General features: G+C 41.6%; 2 protein-coding genes across 12 annotated transcripts in view; both read right to left on the bottom strand.

The window, feature by feature from the left end:
• SORBS3 (sorbin and SH3 domain containing 3) overlaps positions 1-6,983 on the bottom strand; it is a 32,231-nt gene extending 25,248 nt beyond the window's left edge. For 2 of the 5 annotated variants that reach the window (XM_055116361.2, XM_055116365.2), the window contains exons 1-3: positions 5,142-6,983; positions 2,409-2,554; positions 211-363 (exon numbers count right to left, since the gene is read on the bottom strand). In XM_055116361.2, the coding sequence (XP_054972336.2) occupies positions 211-317 (107 nt within the window). In that variant the 5' untranslated portion in view covers positions 318-363; positions 2,409-2,554; positions 5,142-6,983. Of the gene's footprint in view, positions 1-210; positions 364-1,318; positions 2,555-5,141 lie in introns of all 5 variants that reach the window. The other 3 variants (XM_008977225.6, XM_024929823.4, XM_055116363.2) reach the window with 2 other exon arrangements.
• Positions 6,984-9,089: 2,106 nt separating this feature from the next.
• PPP3CC (protein phosphatase 3 catalytic subunit gamma) overlaps positions 9,090-19,854 on the bottom strand; it is a 100,708-nt gene continuing 89,943 nt past the window's right edge. For 5 of the 7 annotated variants that reach the window (XM_034965815.3, XM_034965816.3, XM_034965812.3 and 2 more), the window contains 4 exons: positions 17,939-18,020; positions 17,220-17,317; positions 10,741-10,770; positions 9,090-9,619 (listed from right to left, as the gene is read on the bottom strand). In XM_034965815.3, coding sequence (XP_034821706.1) covers positions 9,432-9,619; positions 10,741-10,770; positions 17,220-17,317; positions 17,939-18,020 — 398 coding nt within the window. In that variant the 3' untranslated portion in view covers positions 9,090-9,431. The remainder of the gene's footprint in view (positions 9,620-10,740; positions 10,771-17,219; positions 17,318-17,938; positions 18,021-19,854) is intronic. The other 2 variants (XM_063607156.1, XM_034965813.3) reach the window with 1 other exon arrangement.

The following is a 19,854-nucleotide window of genomic DNA, read 5'->3' as shown; positions in this document are numbered from 1 at the left end:
TCCAGGAAGGCGGAGAGATGGGGATGGCAGGGGCATTGCTGTGGAGGACAGCTGAGCAGTGGAGGACCCCTGGGACACTTCTTGAGGGAGGCAGCAGCGCACTGCCCCCCCACCTGAAGCTTAGAAACCTTCTTATCCACCCCAGGTAGCCTCTTCCCTCCCTCAGGGATAAAATAGGTGCCCATTTTCTTAGACACGCATTTTTCCCACCTGTCAGGGTCCTTGGGACTAAGAAGGACCACATCGCTTTCACTTTCTTCCTTCTTCTCCCAAGATGGTGAAGCAGAAGCTCTTCCGACTCCAGGAATCCTGGCCATACCCCCTCACCAGCAGCAAGCTTCTCTTATTCTCTAGGGCTCTGACCTGGACTCCAAGATAAATATTTAGTGTAGAGGGTGCAGCAGAGCTGACAAAGTTCCCCACTTCCTGTTTCTCACAAAGGGAGGTGGCAGCCATGGGTAAGGAGCTGGGGACTGGCTACCAGTTTCATCTCTATGGGAATCGGGCTTTGAGTAAACAGCTTTGTAGGAGGAGGCGGGGTAGGTCTACGGGAGACCTGAGCTTTCTTCCTGAGCCGCTTTGACTTCTGCCTGTCTACTTAGGCCTGGGCTCTGCCGGGTTTATCACCTCTCTCAGGTCAGAATCCACCGTGTTCCGTGGTGCCCATCTGGCCTCACAGCCGAGAGGATGGGAGACAGTGGGCCACAGGGCAGGGAAAACATAAGGAAATTTGACTGATTCCTCCCTTTCTGCCCTTATCTAAAGAGAAGAATTCCTTCTCTTTGAAAAGTAGATTAAGGGGGGAAAAGTAGCAGGGTTTGGAGATTGAGCCAGGAATCAGGTGTCTGATTTCCCGACGCCTCCCTCTAGCGTCAGCTCCCCTTGCTGCCTCCACAGCTGGCACGGTTAGGGAGAGGCTGAGGCTGGGAAGATTGTCCTAGATAAGGCGGCTGGCTGGCTGGCTGTCAACAACAGAACAGATTCCTTTCCTTTCCAAATCCCACTGCACTCTCTCCTTTGCATGCACGACTCCCCTGTCTAAGAGGGGCCTCCCTCCCTGCAAGTCACGGCTTCCCCACCTCTGGCACTGCCCTTTGTCAGGGGCTGCCTCTGCCTTCTCAGAGCCACCTGAGCCACAGTAAACACAGTTACATAACTGCCCTGTTTTCCCAGCTACCTGATCCCAGGCATCAGTATTCCCCGCTCAAGCCCTTGAGGCTGCACCTTTTGTTCTGTGGGTAGTCCCCAACATCACCGTCAACAGGGGTCTGTCCACAACCCCCACCCCCCTGCAGGGGAGGATTAGCCATGGGACTACCAGTAAATGTGGCTCTTCACAGGGAGGGGGAGAAGGCGGTGGAATGCGGGTCACTCTGAAAAGCAATCTCTGTCACCAAGGATGACAAATGAGGGGAAAGAGCACTGAAGTGAAGGCGGGGTGAGCGGGGTGGGCAAAGCACCCAGTTTTAGTTCTCAAGTGGGAAAAGGGAAGCCAGGGGTCCCAGAAGACATGAACCCGGACTCAGTTCTTGAGGAGCGCCTTGCTCTGGTGCTGGGAATCGGCAATTCAGATGAGTCACCCTCTGAGATCTACCCTGGGCAGCTAGGCGGCCCTAGCTCTGTGCCTCAGTACCCCCATGGAGATACAGGGCATCTGCTCTTCCTTTCTTCTCCTCCCCAGGGATGAACTTCAGGTGCTTTGAGTAGATTTTTTGGGGGGTTTTGCTCTCAGAATTCTGAGTGTTGTCTTCCTTCCTCTAAGCTGAGCAGTCAGACCAGAAGGGGTTAGCGCAGAAAGCACTGCCCGTTTCCAGCAGTTTGGACTTCTCTAGAAGGCCACAGTGACACAATGGTGAGGAATTGAAACCAAGTCACATGGACACACCAGCAGGAATCTGGACTATGTTTCATCCCCTGGGCTCCATCCCTTTCTCCTGGGTCCTCTGTTGATCCTGCTCCTGCAAATGTTGCCAGCCAAGTTCTACTGATGGCCCTTTCCATGCCAACCACTCATGGGAACAGGAGCAGGCAGAAGAAGGGAGTGCAAATGACCCATTTTGGGGCTTCAAAGGGCCTCCTATGCTGACAATGGCATGACGTGGCTCATCTGGAATTCAAGATTTCTGGTAGAGTCACTGTAGAGTGAGGGATCTGAGTGAAAAAATACCCAGTACAGGTCAAGTATGATGGGTATTGGGGCCTGGCAGCCAGGATGCGTGCATGGAACCCCATAGGAACAGTGAATGAGGCTCTCAGGCTTGCCTGGCACAGACCTTTCCATAGCACACGCATGATGTATAATGGGCATCTATTCTGGGTTCTCAGGGCCAATCTCCCAAAGGCTGCAGGAGAACTCAGCCGTTTGCCCAATTTATCCCGCCTGTCCTCAAGGAAGTTTTGATACTGACATCACATCCACGGCTGTTCTCTCTTCCTCTTTTCATGGATGAGCAAACAAGCACAATGCACAGATGGGGTGTCTTTGAGAAGAACTGAGCTGGGTGAACCTCTCTTAGTTCTCAGGAAAGATGAAACAAACAAGTGGCTGTCAGCTCTAGAAAGTAGATTTTATAAGGGAAGGATAAGTAAGTGATGACCTCAGAGGGAAAACCAAGCCAAGTCAACTCAGCCACAAAGGAGGGCACAGACCCAGGAGCTGGGAAATTAGGTCTGCATCAACCTTCTTTCCCAGCTCAGGTAGACTGCGATGGGTAGGATAAGAGGGCTGATCTGTTGGCCCAGTGGATACCATAAGGTACGGCTCTGGCCTCCAAACAAAGAAGAACCTTGTCTTCCCACCTCCCTGAATTCTATGATGAACCTTCGCCTTAACAGCATCAACATTAAAAAGTCTGCTTCATTTACCATTAAATTATTCATCTACTGTATCAAAATTACATTTTCTTTCTAAAGCCTGAAAGTTGTGATAAAAAAAAAAAAAAGGCAAGACCATGCAATTACATGCAGCAGGCAACAAAGTGAGGAACAGATCTAGATGGAGCAACAGGTTAATATGAATTTGCATTGAAGTCCTTCATTTCCAGGCTATTAAAAATCTTTCCACAATTCCAGAAATATGGGCAAATCTTACCTAATTTTACTGAAGGTTTAGCTAAGGTGTAGGGACATTGCTACATCAGGATGCCACTGGGATAACAAAGAACCCAATGCTACTCAGCTTATTGGAAATTAGAAACCTGGGCCCGTTTTCTGGCCTGTAAACTGCACTGTGGCCCTTAATGTGGTTGTATTTAGTGTAAAAGTCACCTCACTTGGACCCGGCAGTGCTGGATTTAGCTTTTCTACCTCTACTGCCATAACCTGTAGAGTCCCCTCACTGACACACTTTCCTCTCCAGGGCCCTGGCTCTTTCCCTATCCCCAATTCCCCACTTGCCCAGGGGAGCTTGTTTTTCCTTGTGAATCCACAGCACCTCATGATATTTCTACTTTTCAGAGGCATGAAAAGGCTAGTCTGACACTTCCCGTTCTTGGTAGGCCAACTCCACATTCAAATCCTCTTTGCCTGCCTTGGCTTCTCCAAGATGGAATTCACCATGTCTATTATTAGGATCACATGCACAGTCATTAAATTACAAGAGTACAAAACTATTTTTATCCTTGGTAAACAATGTATGTTTTCTGGGATGTCTTTCTTCCTTTTCTTCAAGTAGTGGCCTCTATTGGAGAAGCTGCAGAGGGGGCTGGGACTTGGGTAAGAAGGAGGCCAGGGTTGGGGAGTGGATTCTGAGTTGGGAGAAACAGAAACACGTTGTGGCCAACCATAGCTGCTTTAAAATGAAAGGGCTGGAGAGACGAAAGAGAGAGGTCCTTTTTATTGTGATGGGATTCCCTCCCTTGGGAGGGGAATTCCTTGTTATCATCAGAGACCAGACCAGACATCAAAAGCCAGGCTTTCTCCTGGGGTCTGGAATTATTAAATGAGTAAAAGCCAAATATAAGTACCTCCACCAGGAAATACAGGAAAGAAAGACACAGGGAGCCAATAAAGTTATCATTTAAGGGTGTTTTCTTTTTTTAAATCTTAAGATGACCTCTAATTTACAGTACAAAAGTCCTAACAAATTAATTTCTTGTTCACAAAAAAGACATTAGATGATTTCGGCCAATAAGTAACATTTCCCTCGCCTTCTTTAACATAACTGAAAGCAAGAAAAAGTAGGCAATCTCTAAGCACAAGCAAATAATCCATCATTCAGAACCTTGAAAAAATATCACACCACCAACTGGTCTGACGTCTTGACCACCTCACCATTTAGGAAGGAATACTGGGGCCCCTTCTTGGAAAATGCCTGCTGACAGATCTATCGGGAAAAACAGCTATTGGGGTCACCATGCACTGAGAAAATAAAAGTTAGGGATTTACAATGTCATCCTCAAAAAGTTCTGTGACAAAAACACATCTTTATTGCCCCAAATCAAGATCTATGATAGGCCTGCTCCTCATTACATGCATTTCATGTTAAGAGTATTTGGAGACATCTACGTCAAGGGAGTGAAGGAATGTGGGCAAGAACTTACTGGAAGGCAGTGTGCTTGGCCCTACTTCAGAGCTGCTCAGAGGGACAGTCCGCCTCCATGTCCTCACTTCTTAATCTTAAGCCACCTAGACTTGCCATGAGGGCATAGAAGAGGAGATGATGCATAACCCTGTCTCAGACAAAGGTGTTATTTAGCAGGTCTTGCCAAGGTGGCAGGTGCGTGAGGCCAAGGCCTCCCGGGAGGGAATATACTCTCCAGTATCATCTTTACCTTTGTGACTGCATAGATGAAGGCAGCTAACACTGACCCCATTCACTCTCGCTGGCTAGATATAGGCAGGTCAGGTCCCAAACCCCAATGTAATATAGGCTCCCTCTTTCACACTCTGTCAATGGCACAAAGCCCTATTGTTAATACAGTTCTCTACTCACACTCAAGATAAGAGTAAACAACACTGTCCTTCGACTACACAACTTTCTTCCTCTACATACATCTGCTCTTTCTGACAGCTTTCCTCCAGGCGTCTCATCACAGCAATACTGAAAGGGACTGTGGCAAGCCAGTTTTGGGACCCGTCCTCCAGGTAACCCGACCCTCCTCAATCCACTGCTGGGCCTTCCTAGGCTGTCCTTTACTCACCTTCTAGCAGATCTCAGAAAAGATGTGGACCCGGTGCCAGACAAGGTGGAAGCCATGGTTATAACCACAAACAATTTAGGAAATTGGAGCCCATACCCACAGATGGGCCCTGGGTTCACCCTCCCTCTGCCATCTTTTCTGCCTGGGCAAGGAAAGCTGGGTAATGCTTTAGGAGAAACTTGGGCTCCACTGTTACTATAACAACTAGAATAAATATTGGGGATTCTAGAATGGTACCTCAATAAGTCTTTATGGCTTAGGAAGTAATTTTCAATGCAGAGATCAGAGAGAAAAACCCAATAATTAATAAAAAGAAAAATTATGAAATCAACCAATCTAAGGCAAGCTCTTCCTAAACCAATTTAATTGATTGGTCACCCAGATTGGTCAGGATGAAAATTCTTTTTTTTTTGAGACAAAGTCTTGCTCTGTCTTCCAGGATGGAGTGCAATGGCGCAATCTCAGCTCACTGCAACCTCCAACTCCCTGGTTCAAGTGATTCTCCTGCCTCAGCCTCCCCAGTAGCTGGGATTACACGCATGTGCCACCACACCCAGCTAATTTTTGTATTTTTAGTAGAGACGGGGTTTCACCATGTTGGCCAGGATGGTCTCGATCTCCTGACGTTGTGATCCGCCAGCCTCAGCCTCCCAAAGTGCTGGGATTACAGGTGTGAGCCACCGCGCCCAGCTAGGATGAAAATTCTTAAAAGGTTAAACTTTATAGATATGGTACAGTCGAAAATTTTGGAGATCAGCTACCATATTTACATAAAATAGGGCAGGGTAGAGGGAACAGATTTTAGCTTTACTCATTCTGAGGCTGGAGAGACTCTTGAGTAATGACCATGAACAGCAAGCCCAGCTGTGTCTCATGCAGGCATGGCTTATAATATTTTTCCTATAGAGATCAGCTGTGCCTCAAACCGTGTGTTTTTAAAGCACTCAGAGAGAAGAGGATCTAAGGGACAATGCCAAAAAGGCAAAAAAGGCCCCGAAGTTATCCAATTTTTAAAAATCTTCCCTTGCTCCTTAATGACATTCAATAATAGTCTATTGACAAAACAAATAAGGGTTTCTCTGTTCCTATTTTGAACAATGTCAGGAAATCATCCCTAAGTTATCAAGATGGCAAAGAAAGCTAATCTTAAGAAGGCAAATCTTTGCTATTGAGAGAAACTTGCTTCATTGAATTGTTCATGGAAGAACCAAAAAAGGCAATGAAAGACATAAAAAATACTGATGTTCCCGGAGAGGCTGAGTCTTTTACTCCTAGGCAAGGAGCAATATCAAGCTCATCAGAGTGTGATAAGCAATTCTTACCTTGCCAATCAATATCCAGTCACAAAAGACCAGCAAATCAGCAATGTCTCTACTTGTAACCAAAGTGTCACCTTGAGAGTTTAAGGAAAACGGAGGCTATTTTTGTTTTATCATTCTATTAAAGAAACACACACACACACACAACACACACACACCCTTGGCTTATTGTTTTGCTTTTGCTCTAAACATTCAGAACACAGAAATAAAAAAAGGATATATGTTTTGAACTTACATTAGATGAGTTTTCAAATTTGTAAAAGAAATAATCATCTGATCGATTTAAATGTCCTGTGATATGTATGTCACTAAAAGTGAGAAACCTGGTCCATGTGAAGCATCATTTTCAAAATGGCATTTCAGAAAAGTTTACAAAGGAGTCCTGACATGCCTGGGGAATTGTTTTGTTTTTGTTTTCCTAAATGGGAGAAGTTGCAGAAAAAGAAGGTCCCTGTGGGCCTTCCACAAGGAAGGTCCTGTGAAGGAAAACACAATATAACTGTTTCCAGTATCTTTAGCACACACAGGGGGAAACATTCAATAAAACAGAAGAGACTTTGAAAACACCAAAACTGCAGAACTTTGACAGCAATTAAAATGTCTGTTTAATCATGGCCCTAGACAGGAAAAGTAGTCTTTGAACAAACCCAGGGCAGGGTCCAGCCATCTTGGAAGTTCTTGTTAACATTAAAACAGCTACAGAACGGAAGGGATAACTTTATCTTTAGAATTCAACCGAATTTTCAAATTTAACCTCCTCTAAGAGTTAGTGCTGCTCTAAAACTTACTCAGGTTTTCCTGAACCAGCACCACCTACCTCTCTACTCTGGCTGATTCCTCCACAGCTCAGAGGGAACCAGTGAAATACTGTATATAATTTTGTGATGGTTCTGTCAAGGAAACTTGCTTTATCATTCTGCTTTTTGAGACAATAGTGAAGCCATTCCTAAATAATCATCCATAACAAAATATTATTTTTTGCTTATAAGGATTTACAGTAACTATTTCTACTACTGCCTGCTTATGGAGGCCCCTAAGAGTGGTTTCTACCTGTGGATTGTATATGTGTAACAGCCTTAATGAAAAGGAGAAAGGGATAAGGTACTAGCAGCTCTGCAGTCTGTCACGTGGAATGACTTTCATCAGTGAAATTTCCAAAGACAGGATCTTTTCTAATCCTGGGATTGGAAGAGAAAGGAGCATAAGGATATCTAGGTGCTTAACACCCAATTTGAGTTCAACAACAATCAGGAAAAGACAGTCACTAGAGACTTTTTCCCCCTTTTTTCACAGGTTTTACTCACAACCCATTCAGAGATCCTTTATCTCCTTCCTATCTTTTTATTAATGGAGCAATCTATGCAGGCAGATTCCATTCCCTAAGAGTGCCTTGATTTCTGCCATAAACAAATCAGAAACTGTTAGAAAAAAAGGTATAGGAAAACAGAGATAGATGGGCTAAGTCTTCATTCTTCTAATGAGAAGTATGGTTTTTTGGGGAAAAAAAAAACACCACCAAAATTATGTTGTTCTTTGTTTTTCTGGTTTCCTGGAAACTCCCAATATGAAGTATTACTGTCTGAAATACTTGCTTTAGTGCTAGACTGCCGCATCACAAATGACACTAAGGAATGCCATAAATGTGCACGTTCCATGCTCTGATGTAATGTTCCCAGGCATGTACATTCACTGCAGAGCTGACCAATGACTATTATGACACGGCTCCTGCGATGAGGCTAGTCAAAATGGGAGCCTAAGTAGCCCCAAAATTTCCTTCACTAGTTGGTTGTGACTTGAAAATCAAACTAAGGGAAGATAACTCACATACTACATCTGAACACTTGCTTTTCGCATTCCAAAATATGTTAATGGAGGCTGAAATATCATTCAACCTAAAGAGTAACTGATACAGAAGACAGGAAATCCTCACTTATCCAATGTTCTTTAGCAAGACCTTCAATTCACAAGGGGACCATTGAACTCTTGTCAGTTTCTACTACCCCAGCTGGTTTCAGTAATACTGACAGGGAACAACAGAAGGATGATGGGAAGGCAGATGCGAGAGCTGATGCCAACAGCCTAGAAGGGCATATATACATCTTGTTGTAGAAGGTGCTGCTGAGGGCATTTATCAAATATTTAGAAAGTGACTTCCTTTACAGAAGTCACCTGGGGTTCAAAAATGGAAGTAAAATAATCTGGCAATTGTGAAAGCTTTCTGAAAATCTTTCTCCTCCAAAGTCCTAAGGAAATTTAAACCAATCATGCCCATGGTCAGACGAACAGATTTTAAGTAAATCTAAGAAAATCCCTTATTATTTTTTATTTTGTTTACTAGAACATATTTAAACGAACTGAGAGTCCAGAGAAAGTAGGTTATTATGGAAAACATTTCCCTTCGCCCTTAAAATCACTGGATTTGGGTTATTCACTTTGAAGTTCTACTATGATCCAGTTTCCCATCAGAAGAGAAGCACTTTTAGCCACTGAAATCTAAGAGGACTTTCTTCAATGGCACCCAGCAGAAAGGAAAAAAATGAAAAGGAAAAAAATCTTCTTGCATTTGAAAAGTTATTAGTCTTACATGAAAGACATTACCTTCCAAAAAACAATAATGAAGACTGACTAGTTCAAGTCAGAAACCCAGGTTTGAGGTTTCCAAGGCCCTTTTATTAGGGGAAGTTCCCCTTTATAGCACAAGACTTCACAAATGTGTTGACAACAATCAGATTCATTTCTTAAAATTATGGAGAAAAAAGGGAAAAACAAAACAGATGCACTTTTTATATATATTGAACATAAATTAAAAGAATTTATAAAACAGTCACCTTTTTACAGAATAAATGCAGACTGAATTATAAATGCACCTCCAGGTTGAAGTTGTTTTGAGTTGCTTTTCATTTTCCAATAATAAATAAATAAAATTTGTTCTTGAGTTTTAGATCCACCTGAGCCACGGCAGGACTCTAAGTCATGACTGGGCTTTCTTCCCTTGGTCGCTCCTGTGCGCAGCATGTGAGTGTGCTGAGGTTACAGATTTCATTGGCCCATCAGCGTGTATGCTATCCTTTCGGGGTGGCATTCGCTCATTAATTCGGTCCAGACCTCGCGCTTCTTCAAAACTCCGGATCTTGTGCTGAAGCGAGAACCCTCTGATGGCTACAGAAAAACAGGAAGCAGGTGGAGAGAGCTCAATTAGGCAGCAAAGCAACAGGCTTAAAAAAAGTTTCTTAGCACACAGCAACCTCCTAGAGAAACACACAGAAAGGTGGCTATGGAGCACACGTCTAGTGAAAGTCATGGGCAATGTCTGACTGAATCAGTCTTGGCTGCAGCTACTGCTTCCTTAAAGCCCAAAGGGCAGCTGAAATTGTGAAAGTAATTTTCATAAAAGCTCTATATGCATAATCATGGTAGACATATACCTAACAAAAAGCTAACAAGTACTTACTGGGCCCCAGTACCTTTAAGAAAGAGTGTCTTATGCACCAGAAACATACTCAATGCTAGAACAAAGGCAACACTAGAATAACTGAACAAGTTAAACCCAGGGTAGTTGCTTTTAGCACAAAGACCACATAGACCACAAAAAAAAAGTAACAAAAGAGCTAATCTTTTCGTTTAGGACAGCTTTCTATCTTGCACAACTAGGAGCTGTACATAAGTTAAAAACTTAAAAATAGCTTCTACATATTTTCCTTCTGATTCAACTTTTGTAACACCAAGTTAAGGCATTCGCGTTTTGAACCATCTTACCTAATAAAACAATTACAAGTATAATACAAGTTTATCAATTCCAATGGTTTTCATAGAAACAAAGTTAATTTAACTTGCCTACCTTACTTAGGGCAACCTCAGAAATGAATTGAACTAAATTCCAGTCTACTTCTGCCTCTGCTCTTGAAATCTTTTAGAATCGCTGAAGAGGCTGACCTATTTGGCTCTCTTTAGAATCAAATGGATGTCTCTTGTACATGGAAGGGATACAGAAGTAAACCACTTGACCTCTCATGACCAGTTGCTTAAGCTTCTGCCGTTGCATTAAAGCTGATAGAGCCCAGAAAAAAAACTGTAGCTGTGGTGAAGGTTATTTAAAATTAATGCAAAGATAGGACACAAAGGAAACACCTGCTTCGTTAACATGCCTAGAAACAACTATACCTTTTCTCACTGTTATAGTTCTGGTGATGCAATAATAAAATATTTGAAATGTTGATAAAGCTTTGAAAAACCAGTACACAGACACATGGATCACATCTATCAGAGTAATATGGCCATACCTTCCCGGGCCTCTACCGCTTCTACTGTGGCTGTAAGAGGGCAGGAGCAGTAGCATGCAAAAACGAAGACAGAAAAAGAGTGAGTAAACCAACAGCACTGATGGCAGCACAGCCATCCCAGGGGCCCGTTTTTTAGCCTATCCCCATCCATAATGAAAGTCAACTAGTTAGAGAAGCGAGAAGATTATTGCGAGAGACTCAATTGGGGTGGGAGGAATATGGGGTGGGGAGAGTTTCTAGTATTTTTAACATTTCGGGTGCCATGGAACATTGCTCTTTTCATTTTAGGTAGCCAACTGCTACTTTATATCTTGATATCCACGTATCGAAACAACATGTAGAATCAAATAGTTTGACATCACAACAATCCTTAGTTTGTAAAATATCTCAGGTGATATTAAATGAGCTACTGCTGGGTCCTATTCAAAAAGCTTATTTACAACTACATCTTATTGCTCTCAAGTGACTTATTTGGAGTCCAACTGCCCTATTAATTACTTCATTTAAAAAAAAAAGAGTGGCCTTTGAACAGCAGACTGGCATTTGGAAGGAGAGAAAAATAGGTTCCATGTGAAGGGTTATTTCTTGTCCAGGAGTGGAGTACAAAGCTAACAAAAGCATAGAACTATTGAATTCCTAATGCAAATGTGTGTACCCATCTGCTATAAAAATATAGCAGAGGCTAATGTTTCCAATCCATATGGCTTCCATACAGTGTTCAAGAGAGTAGGCCAGTAACTAAGAAAGCCCTCTTCTTTCTTAGGAATGGAAAAGGAAGCAACTTAAAAATTAGTACCAACAGGTAAACTTCCTTGCATCTCCTTTCTCAGACAGTAAAAACGCTAATATATGAAAAGGTACAGGGTGCCACAAGAAAGATCCTATTAGGAGAACCCTGTCAGTTACTCCAGTACCAAGTTGCCAAAAGAAGGCAGTGAAGAATAATGAGCAGTAACAGTTTGCTGCTATTCCCAAGGCTTTATATATCAATATGAGAAGAGAAACTGAAAGAACTACATTAACTACCTAATGGAATGTGAAAAATGGATAACTGAAATCTACTTATGAAGTGCTTTCATTTGTCAACCATAGGCAGGCATGTATTAAATCACTGTCACGCCCTCTCTAATCTCCTTAAGTGGAACAAATACCCTTGACAAGAAAGCTACAGTGCCTTCTCACAGCACATCACTGATGTAACTGTTAGGAAGTGGGAGAACAAAGCACTGCTGAAACTCTATACTGAGTGTTGGTCTAATTAGAGCTTAAAAGCTACACGGTAAAATGTGTATGATATTACCTTGTTTGGGGCCCTCCCAGAATTGCTATTCACATTGGGTATAAAGATAGCAGCCTGCAGTAAGGGCCATTATAAGAAACAGTCATATCAAATGACCTGAACTTTTGTTTTCCTTTTTAACATCTTAACTGAAATAGAATTCATATACCACAAAACTCACTTGTTTAAAGTATACAAGTCAATGGTTTTAATATAGTAGAGTTGTGCAACCATCACCACAATCTGTGCTTAGAATATTTTCATTGCCCCAATGAGAAACCCCCCACTTATTAGCACTCACTTCCCATTTCCTTCCCTCACCTCTTCCCCTTAATCCTGGTTGAATGCGAATCTACTTTCTCTGTAGATTGGTCTGTTCTGGACATTTCAAATGAGTGGCATCATATAATATGTGGTCTGTAGTGACTGACTTCTTTCACTTAGCATAATGTTTTCAAGGTTCAGTCATGTTGACATGTATACCTGCATTTAATTCCTTTTTATGGCTGAATAGTATTCCATTGTGTTTACCACATTATCCAGTTTATGGACAATTGCTTTTTTCTGCTTTTTGGCTATTATGTTGAATGCCATTTATGAACATTTGTGTACAAGTTTTTGCGAGGACATATTTTCATTTCTTTGTGGGGTATGTAGCTATGACTGGAATTGCTGAGTAATAAGTCAATTCTATGTTTAATCATTTGAAGACCTGTCAGAATGTTTTCCAAAGCAGCTGTACCATTTTACATTTCCACCAGCAGTGTTAAGAAGGTCCCAATTTCTCCACATTCTCATCAACACTTCTTATTAACTGCTGTCTTTTCACAGCCATCCTACTGACTGTGAAGTGGTATCCCATTGTGGTTTTGATTAGCATTTTCTGAATGTCTAATGATGTCAAACATCATTTCATGTGCCATTTGTATGTCTTCATGGGAAAAATGTCAATTCAATTCTTTACCCATTTTTAACTGGGTTGTCTTCTTATTCAGTTGTAAGAGTATATTTTCTAGATACCAATCTCTTAGGAGATATATGATTTGAAAACATTTTCAACCATTCTGTGGGATGTCTTTTCATTTTCTTGATAGTACCATTTGCAGTACAGAGTTTTTAATTTTGATGTAGTCCAATTTATAACTGATCTGTTTTAATCTGATGGTCTTTGTGAATCTTGTCCTGTACTTGGCTTTCTCCACTATTTTGGCTACTGGGATGCTTAGAGTCAAATTTGTGGCTATTGGCTTTATTTTTGTTTACCTTTGTGCTTCAATTTCCAAGCATATTTATTTTACTCCACTATGTTTCATGTATACTGTAACTCACGCCAATCCCTCTTAGATCAAGGTGAGACATACATGAATGTATGTTACATGGCCATATGGGATACTGTTGGTTGAAAGCTCTCCAAGTTAAGTTATATGAACAATAAAAGGTCTTTTTTAGTTAATGCTCCAGTTTGCCAATGAGCTGGTGGAACTGAGACTCCAATGTGAAAATAACAAAATAAACTCACTTCCTATGAATCAATAAGAATAAGAAACTCTAAAAAGTTGGCTCCAACTTTACCTTTGTTCTCACACATTACTGAAGATTTCTATCAATTTTGGAAGTATCAATAAATGGTCCTATCTTGATTAAAACACTCATATTCAACTCATACTTTGGGGCTGAGCCCAAAAGGTGACCAAGAATTAGAAACAAATTTCCAAATAACATAGCTATATAATTCTGTTGCTCAGCCCTGATTTGCAGATTTGCTTTCTCAAGGTTTAGACAAAGTTGGTTTCAATTAAAACAATTTTGTGGATCAGCAAATTTTCATAATGTTTACCTAAGGATGCTATAGGACATTCCTTTTTTTCTCTTAACTCATGTTACTGCCTATTACTCTATCTTTGTTGTCAGAGTTGCTCTCGGAATACCTCAGATGACTAATTACCAAGCAAAGCAATGGTGGGAACATATTCTGCTCACAAAAAACTGCACATTTATTTGAGAAAAATATTCAATCGGAAATAGTTTACTGATACTTTCTGTGAAACTAAAGGAACTAGGAAAATAAACTATACTTCCAAAGAGAAAATGTTCAGACTTCCTTCTAAATAGCTGAACTCTAATATCTCAGTATTCTATTTGAAAGAGAAGGAGGAATTCAATCTTATAAAAAGAAAAAAGGGCTGGGCACGGTGGCTCACGCCTGTAATCCTAGCACTTTGGGAGGCTGAGGTGGGCGTATTGCCTGACCTCAGGAGTTCGAGACCAGCCTGAGCAACATGGTGAAACCCCATCTCTACTAAAATATAAAAAATTATCCGGGCATGGCGGTGTACGCCTGTAGTTCCAACTACTTGGGAGGCTGAGGCAGGAGAATTGCTTGAACCTGGGAGGCGGAGGTTGCAGTGAGGCAAGATCGTGCCACTGCACTCCAGCCTGGGCAACAGACCAAGACTCTGTCTCCAAGAAAAGAAAAAAAATGGGTTTGTCCCTGTTAGTCAATAGCAATGAAATTTCTACAAAAGAAAAAGGACTCCTATAAGTGGCAGGATGGCCAGGCACAGTGGCAGATGCCTGTAGTCCCAGCCACTCGAGTAGCTGAGGCAGGGGGATTGCTGGAGCCCAGCAACTGGGCGCTGCCATGAGCTATGACAGTACCTGTAAATAGCCATTACATTCTAGCCTGGGCAACTCTGTCTCTTGGGGAAAAAAAAGAAAAAGAAAAAAGGCCAGATGAACGATGAGGTGGGAAAAAAACTAAATAGAAACAATTCAACAAAACAAGGGGAGCAAAAAAAGCAGTTAAACTTTAGTTTAAGATATTAATGCTTCAATACCAATTTTCATACCTAGTGTTAGTCACCCAGTAATATGATCTCCTGTCTCTTCCCCTTGCATGTTTATTCTCACGAACATCAATCTTTTCATTCCAGGATTCCAGAAAGCCCTTTCCTAAGAAGTCAGCTCCTGGGTAAATTTCAGAATTGGTACTCTGATTGAAGAGGTGATTTTGGCACTGGAATAGAATATGGCTGCAGGGAAAGAGGCAAACTCCCTCTCTGATTGAGAAACTGCAACCCCCTCAAACTGTTTTCTTTAAGGTACAAAATATACACGAGGCACAGCAGGTGCACAAATCTGAAGTGTACAGCTCAACACATTCTTACATATGTATACACATGTCTAACTACCACCATGATAATGATACAGAACATTCCTAACACTCTAGATGTTCCCTGTGCCCTTCTGGGACAATATTCTCCCACCAGAGGAAGTGACATTCTGACTTTATTATCACTGATTAGTCCAATGGTTCTTAAATATTATATAAATCAGACAGTCTGTGCTCTTTTATGTCTGCCTTTTGCAGTTTTCTGTAATGTCTATGAGATTCAACCATGTTGTAGCATGTGTCCATAATGTGTTATTTTTTATTGCTGAGTATTATTCCATTGTATAAATAGAATACAGTTTATTTATTTATATTTCAGAATACAATTTATTTATGTAGTCTGCTACTGATGGACATCTGGGTTGTTTCCAGCTTTGAGCTATTATGAATAAAGCTACAGTGAACATTCCCATGCATAACCTTTGGTGAACACATCCAGTTTCTCTTGGATATACACCAGGTGTGGAACTGCTGGGTTACAGGGTAGACATATGTTTAGCTTTACTGCCCAATAGTTTTCTAAAGCGCTTGAATCAATTTACAAGCCCTTTAGCAACATACCTAGTACTAGTTCTCCACAAACACACCAATACTTGGTATTGTCAGACTCTTTTTTTTTTTTTGGAGACAGGGTCTCGCCCTGTTGCCCAGACTGGAGTGCAGTGGCACAATCATAACTTACTACAGCCTCAAACTCCTGGCCTCAAGTGATCCTCCCACCTCAGCCTCCCAAAGTGCTGGGATAACAGGTGTAAGTCACCATGCCCTGGCCCAAACTTTTAATTTTTAGCCATTCTAGTGGGTATGTAATGGTACCTCACTGTGGTGGTTTTTTTTTTTTTTTTTTTTTTGAAACAGTCTTGGTCTGTGATCCGGGCTGGAGTGCAGTGGTGTGATCTTGGCTCGCTGCAACCTCCACCTCCCGGGTTCCAGTGATTCTAGTGCTTCAGCCTCCTGAGTAGCTAGGATTACAGGAGTATGCCACCATGCTCAGCTAATTTTTGTATTTTTAGTAGAGGTGGGGTTTTGCTGTATTGGCCAGGCTGTTCTTGAACTCGTGGCCTCAAGAGATCTGCCTGCCTCAGCCTCCCAAAGTGCTGGGATTACAAGCGTGAGCCACCGCTCCCGGCCCTCACTGTGGTTTTAATATCTATTTCCTAGATGAAAAACTATAATAATATTAAGATCTTTTCATATGTTTATTGGTCACTTTGGTTTTTTTTGAGATGGAGTCTCACTCTGTCGCCCAGGCTGGAGTGCAGTGGCGCGATCTCGGTTCACTGCAACCTCCGCCTCCCGGATTCAAGCAATTCTCCTGTCTCAGGCATCCGAGTAGCTGGGATCACAGGTGCCCACCACCACACCTGGCTAATTTTTCTATTTTTAGTAGAGACGGAGTTTCACCATGTTGGCCAGGCTAGTCTCGAACTCCTGACCTCAGGTGATCCGCCCGCCTCGGCCTCCCAAAGTGCTGGGATTACAGGCGTGAGTCACTGTGCCAGGCCTATTGGCCACTTTGATATCCTCTTTTGTGAAGTGCCTGTTTAAATCTTTTGACCATTTTTGAAATTTGTTTTTTCCTATTGATTTATAGTTCTTTATATATTCTGGATACAAGGGCTTTGTGAGACATGTGTATTGCAAAAAATTTTCTTCCATTTTGTGTCTTTGCCTTTTTCCTCTCTTAATCATGTATTTTTAAGAAGAGAAGTTCTTTATTTTAATGAAATTCAACTGGCTTTTTAAGGTTAGTACTTTTTGTGTCCTACTTAAGGACTCTGTCTACCCCAGTGTCTACTCTCCATACTTTCTTCTTGTTTTACTGTTTTGCTTTTTACACTGAAGTTATAATAAGCCATTCTGATTTAGGTTTTCTGTATGGAGGGAAGTAGGGGTGAAGATTCATTTCCCCGCTTATGGTATAACCAACTGCTCTCGTGGCATTTTCTGAGGAAAGCCCCCATTTGTGTGTGCTGACTGTTAGGTAACGGGAGCACACCTTCCATGGAGGAGCACTCTCATACTCACCTGTCTCGATAGTCTGCTTGCCTCCTGAGAGGACGCCCAGAGGGAGTGTGCCTGTGGGAGTCAGGCCCTTGAGAGTCAGCACACTCTCACTTTCTTGCCTGCAAAGGGAGACCAAAACCCTGGGTTAATGCCCAGGAACTCTCCATTCAGCAACTTAAAGATATTGAAGGAAGTGAAGAAAGACAGCAGAGATGGAAGATAGGTTCTCCTACCTCCTACGCCTTCCCTGACTCAAAGAAAGGGATGTTTTCCACAAATATTTTCATTTTAAACAATCAGCCAGTTCTTGTTTTTCAATTAGAAGCATTTAACAGCCAGGCACTGTTCTAACATTTCCCATATTTTATCCCATTTAATACACCTAACAACCTGTGCACTAGGGCCTATTATTATTTTTACTTTACAGGCAAGGAAACTAAGGCACAGAGATGAAACCCAAGATCACACAGGTAAGAAGAGGTAGAGCCAGAATTTGAACACAGGCAATCGGGTTGGAAAGTCCACACTAAACCACTACATTCACTACATCTAAGCTACTAACAAATCAATGTTTGCTGGAACATTTTTAGTTGCTTTAACATGTTCATTGAATTTGCACTCAACGTAAAGACCTGCAGTTTCAATACTACATTCCAATTCTAAAAAAACTGTTCTGAATTCGACGTCTAATTTACTCTCAAAATGCCTTTAATCCGCACTGTAATGACAGACATCCTTACCGAAGAATTGAAAAGACCCGTGCCATCTTCCCAATGGCTCTGATCTTATTCCTGATGATCTCCTTACGAACTGTAGTGCTTCCTTAGAGAATACAAAGAATAAGTAGGTTAAAGGCATGTGTTAATAGGCTGCCTTTAAAAAATTCAGGATGAAGTGTCTTAAGTTAAAGAAACAATTGTTTTTAAAAAACAGAAATGAAGGCTTAAGTTTGTTTAAACAAACAAAAATCTCAGGAAGTTCTAAGGAGCAAGAGAAAAAATGACTCAGAAGATAAAAAGATGAAGTAAAAAATGAGAGGCCACAAAAAAGACAGACTGGGTGGATCTATGAGAGGTAGGAACTTATTTGTGGTTGTGAAACGTAGAACACAGCAAAGAATAAAACACACACATACATAAACAAACCTCACAAAGAAAGCTGCTACAGCAAAGATGTCTTTTGATAATGCTGTGGGCCACCTTAGGGTGCAGGGTTCGGCCTGCCAAATGGCAAGTGATCATTCCAGCAGCTGTCTTCTGTATGTAAACACAACACCCAGCTAGCTCTCCTGAACTTAGTGAGGGCTGCTTTCATTCTATAATCTTCACTTATATTAGTGAGTTATTGCCTCACGATACTACTTACAACTGTGCACTATTTTAAAAAGCAACAACAGAAAAAGTTAACTTAAGACTTTATGGCTTTTTCTTATCTAAGATTCTGAAAATAGCCCACACATGAGAAGCCAAGGTCCAGCATGCACCAGGTGACTACAGTCAAAAGTCAGAAAAAGAAACATGGCCTCTCCTTCCTCACATCCAACCCTCAGCACCCTGCCGGATCACGCAACAGGTCCAGAGAAAACATATACATTAAAACTGAAGGGGAGGATGGAGAGCCTTTCTGAAATTATTCAACTACCAATTTTAAGTCTAACCAATAGACTATGGTGGGACAGAGAGTAAGCATTAAGCTCTTAGCACAGTTTAGTCGGATACCTTTCTGATAGCTTGGAATGTAGTGATCTTCAGGGAGAAGAAACACCAAGAAACAAGGAGATGAAGACAGAAATATGAGAAGAGAAATTTATGTTTACATGGAAAAGAGAAAAAAAAATCAAAGTGAAATGCAATGAGAGAAACAGGCTATTATCTTTACCAGCTCATAAGAGATATCCTTGGAATCATGATACAACATTAAATTGCAAATTTATTTTGTCAGTAGTTTCTTCCATTTCTTAAAAGTTTATGGTTTTACATTAATTCACATCTATGAGCATCCAACATTTTCTACCCCCACAGATCATGAAAATAACATTAAACAAAGATATTATTTGCAGAATAAATGATGCCAAAAACAAGGAACAAAAATGGAGGACAGAACAGTTTACAAATCTCTTCACAGGAATAGTATGTTTTTTTGTTTAATGGATTCTATAGCTTCTCTTTCAGGGGATATACTCGTTCTTCCTTTTTTTTTTTTTTTTTTTTTTGAGATGAGTCTCGCTCTGTCGCCAGGCTGGAGTGCAGTAGTGCGATCTTGGCTCACTGCAACCTCCGCCTCTCAGGTTCAAGCAATTCTCCTGCCTCAGCCTCCCGAGTAGCTGGGACTACAGGTGTGTGCCACCACGCCCTAGCTAATTTTTGTATTTTTAGTAGAGATGGGGTTTCACCATGTTGGCCAGCATGGTGTCGATCTCCTGACCTCATGATCCACCTGCCTCAGCCTCCCAAAGTGCTGAGATTACAGGCGTGAGCCACTATGCCCGGCCCATTCTTCCTTTTTATTTATTTATTTATTTATTTATTTATTTATTTATTTTTATGTTTGTGGTGGGAAAGAATAGGAAATATATGTGTTTTTGTTTGTTTGTTTGAGACAGGGTCTCCCTCTGTTGGCCAGGCTAGAGTGTAGTGGCAAGATCTCCGCTCACTGC

This window comes from Pan paniscus, chromosome 7 (genome assembly GCF_029289425.2).
Source record: "Pan paniscus chromosome 7, NHGRI_mPanPan1-v2.0_pri, whole genome shotgun sequence".
Taxonomy (NCBI): domain Eukaryota; kingdom Metazoa; phylum Chordata; class Mammalia; order Primates; family Hominidae; genus Pan; species Pan paniscus.
This window is presented reverse-complemented; position numbering and strand designations above follow the sequence as displayed.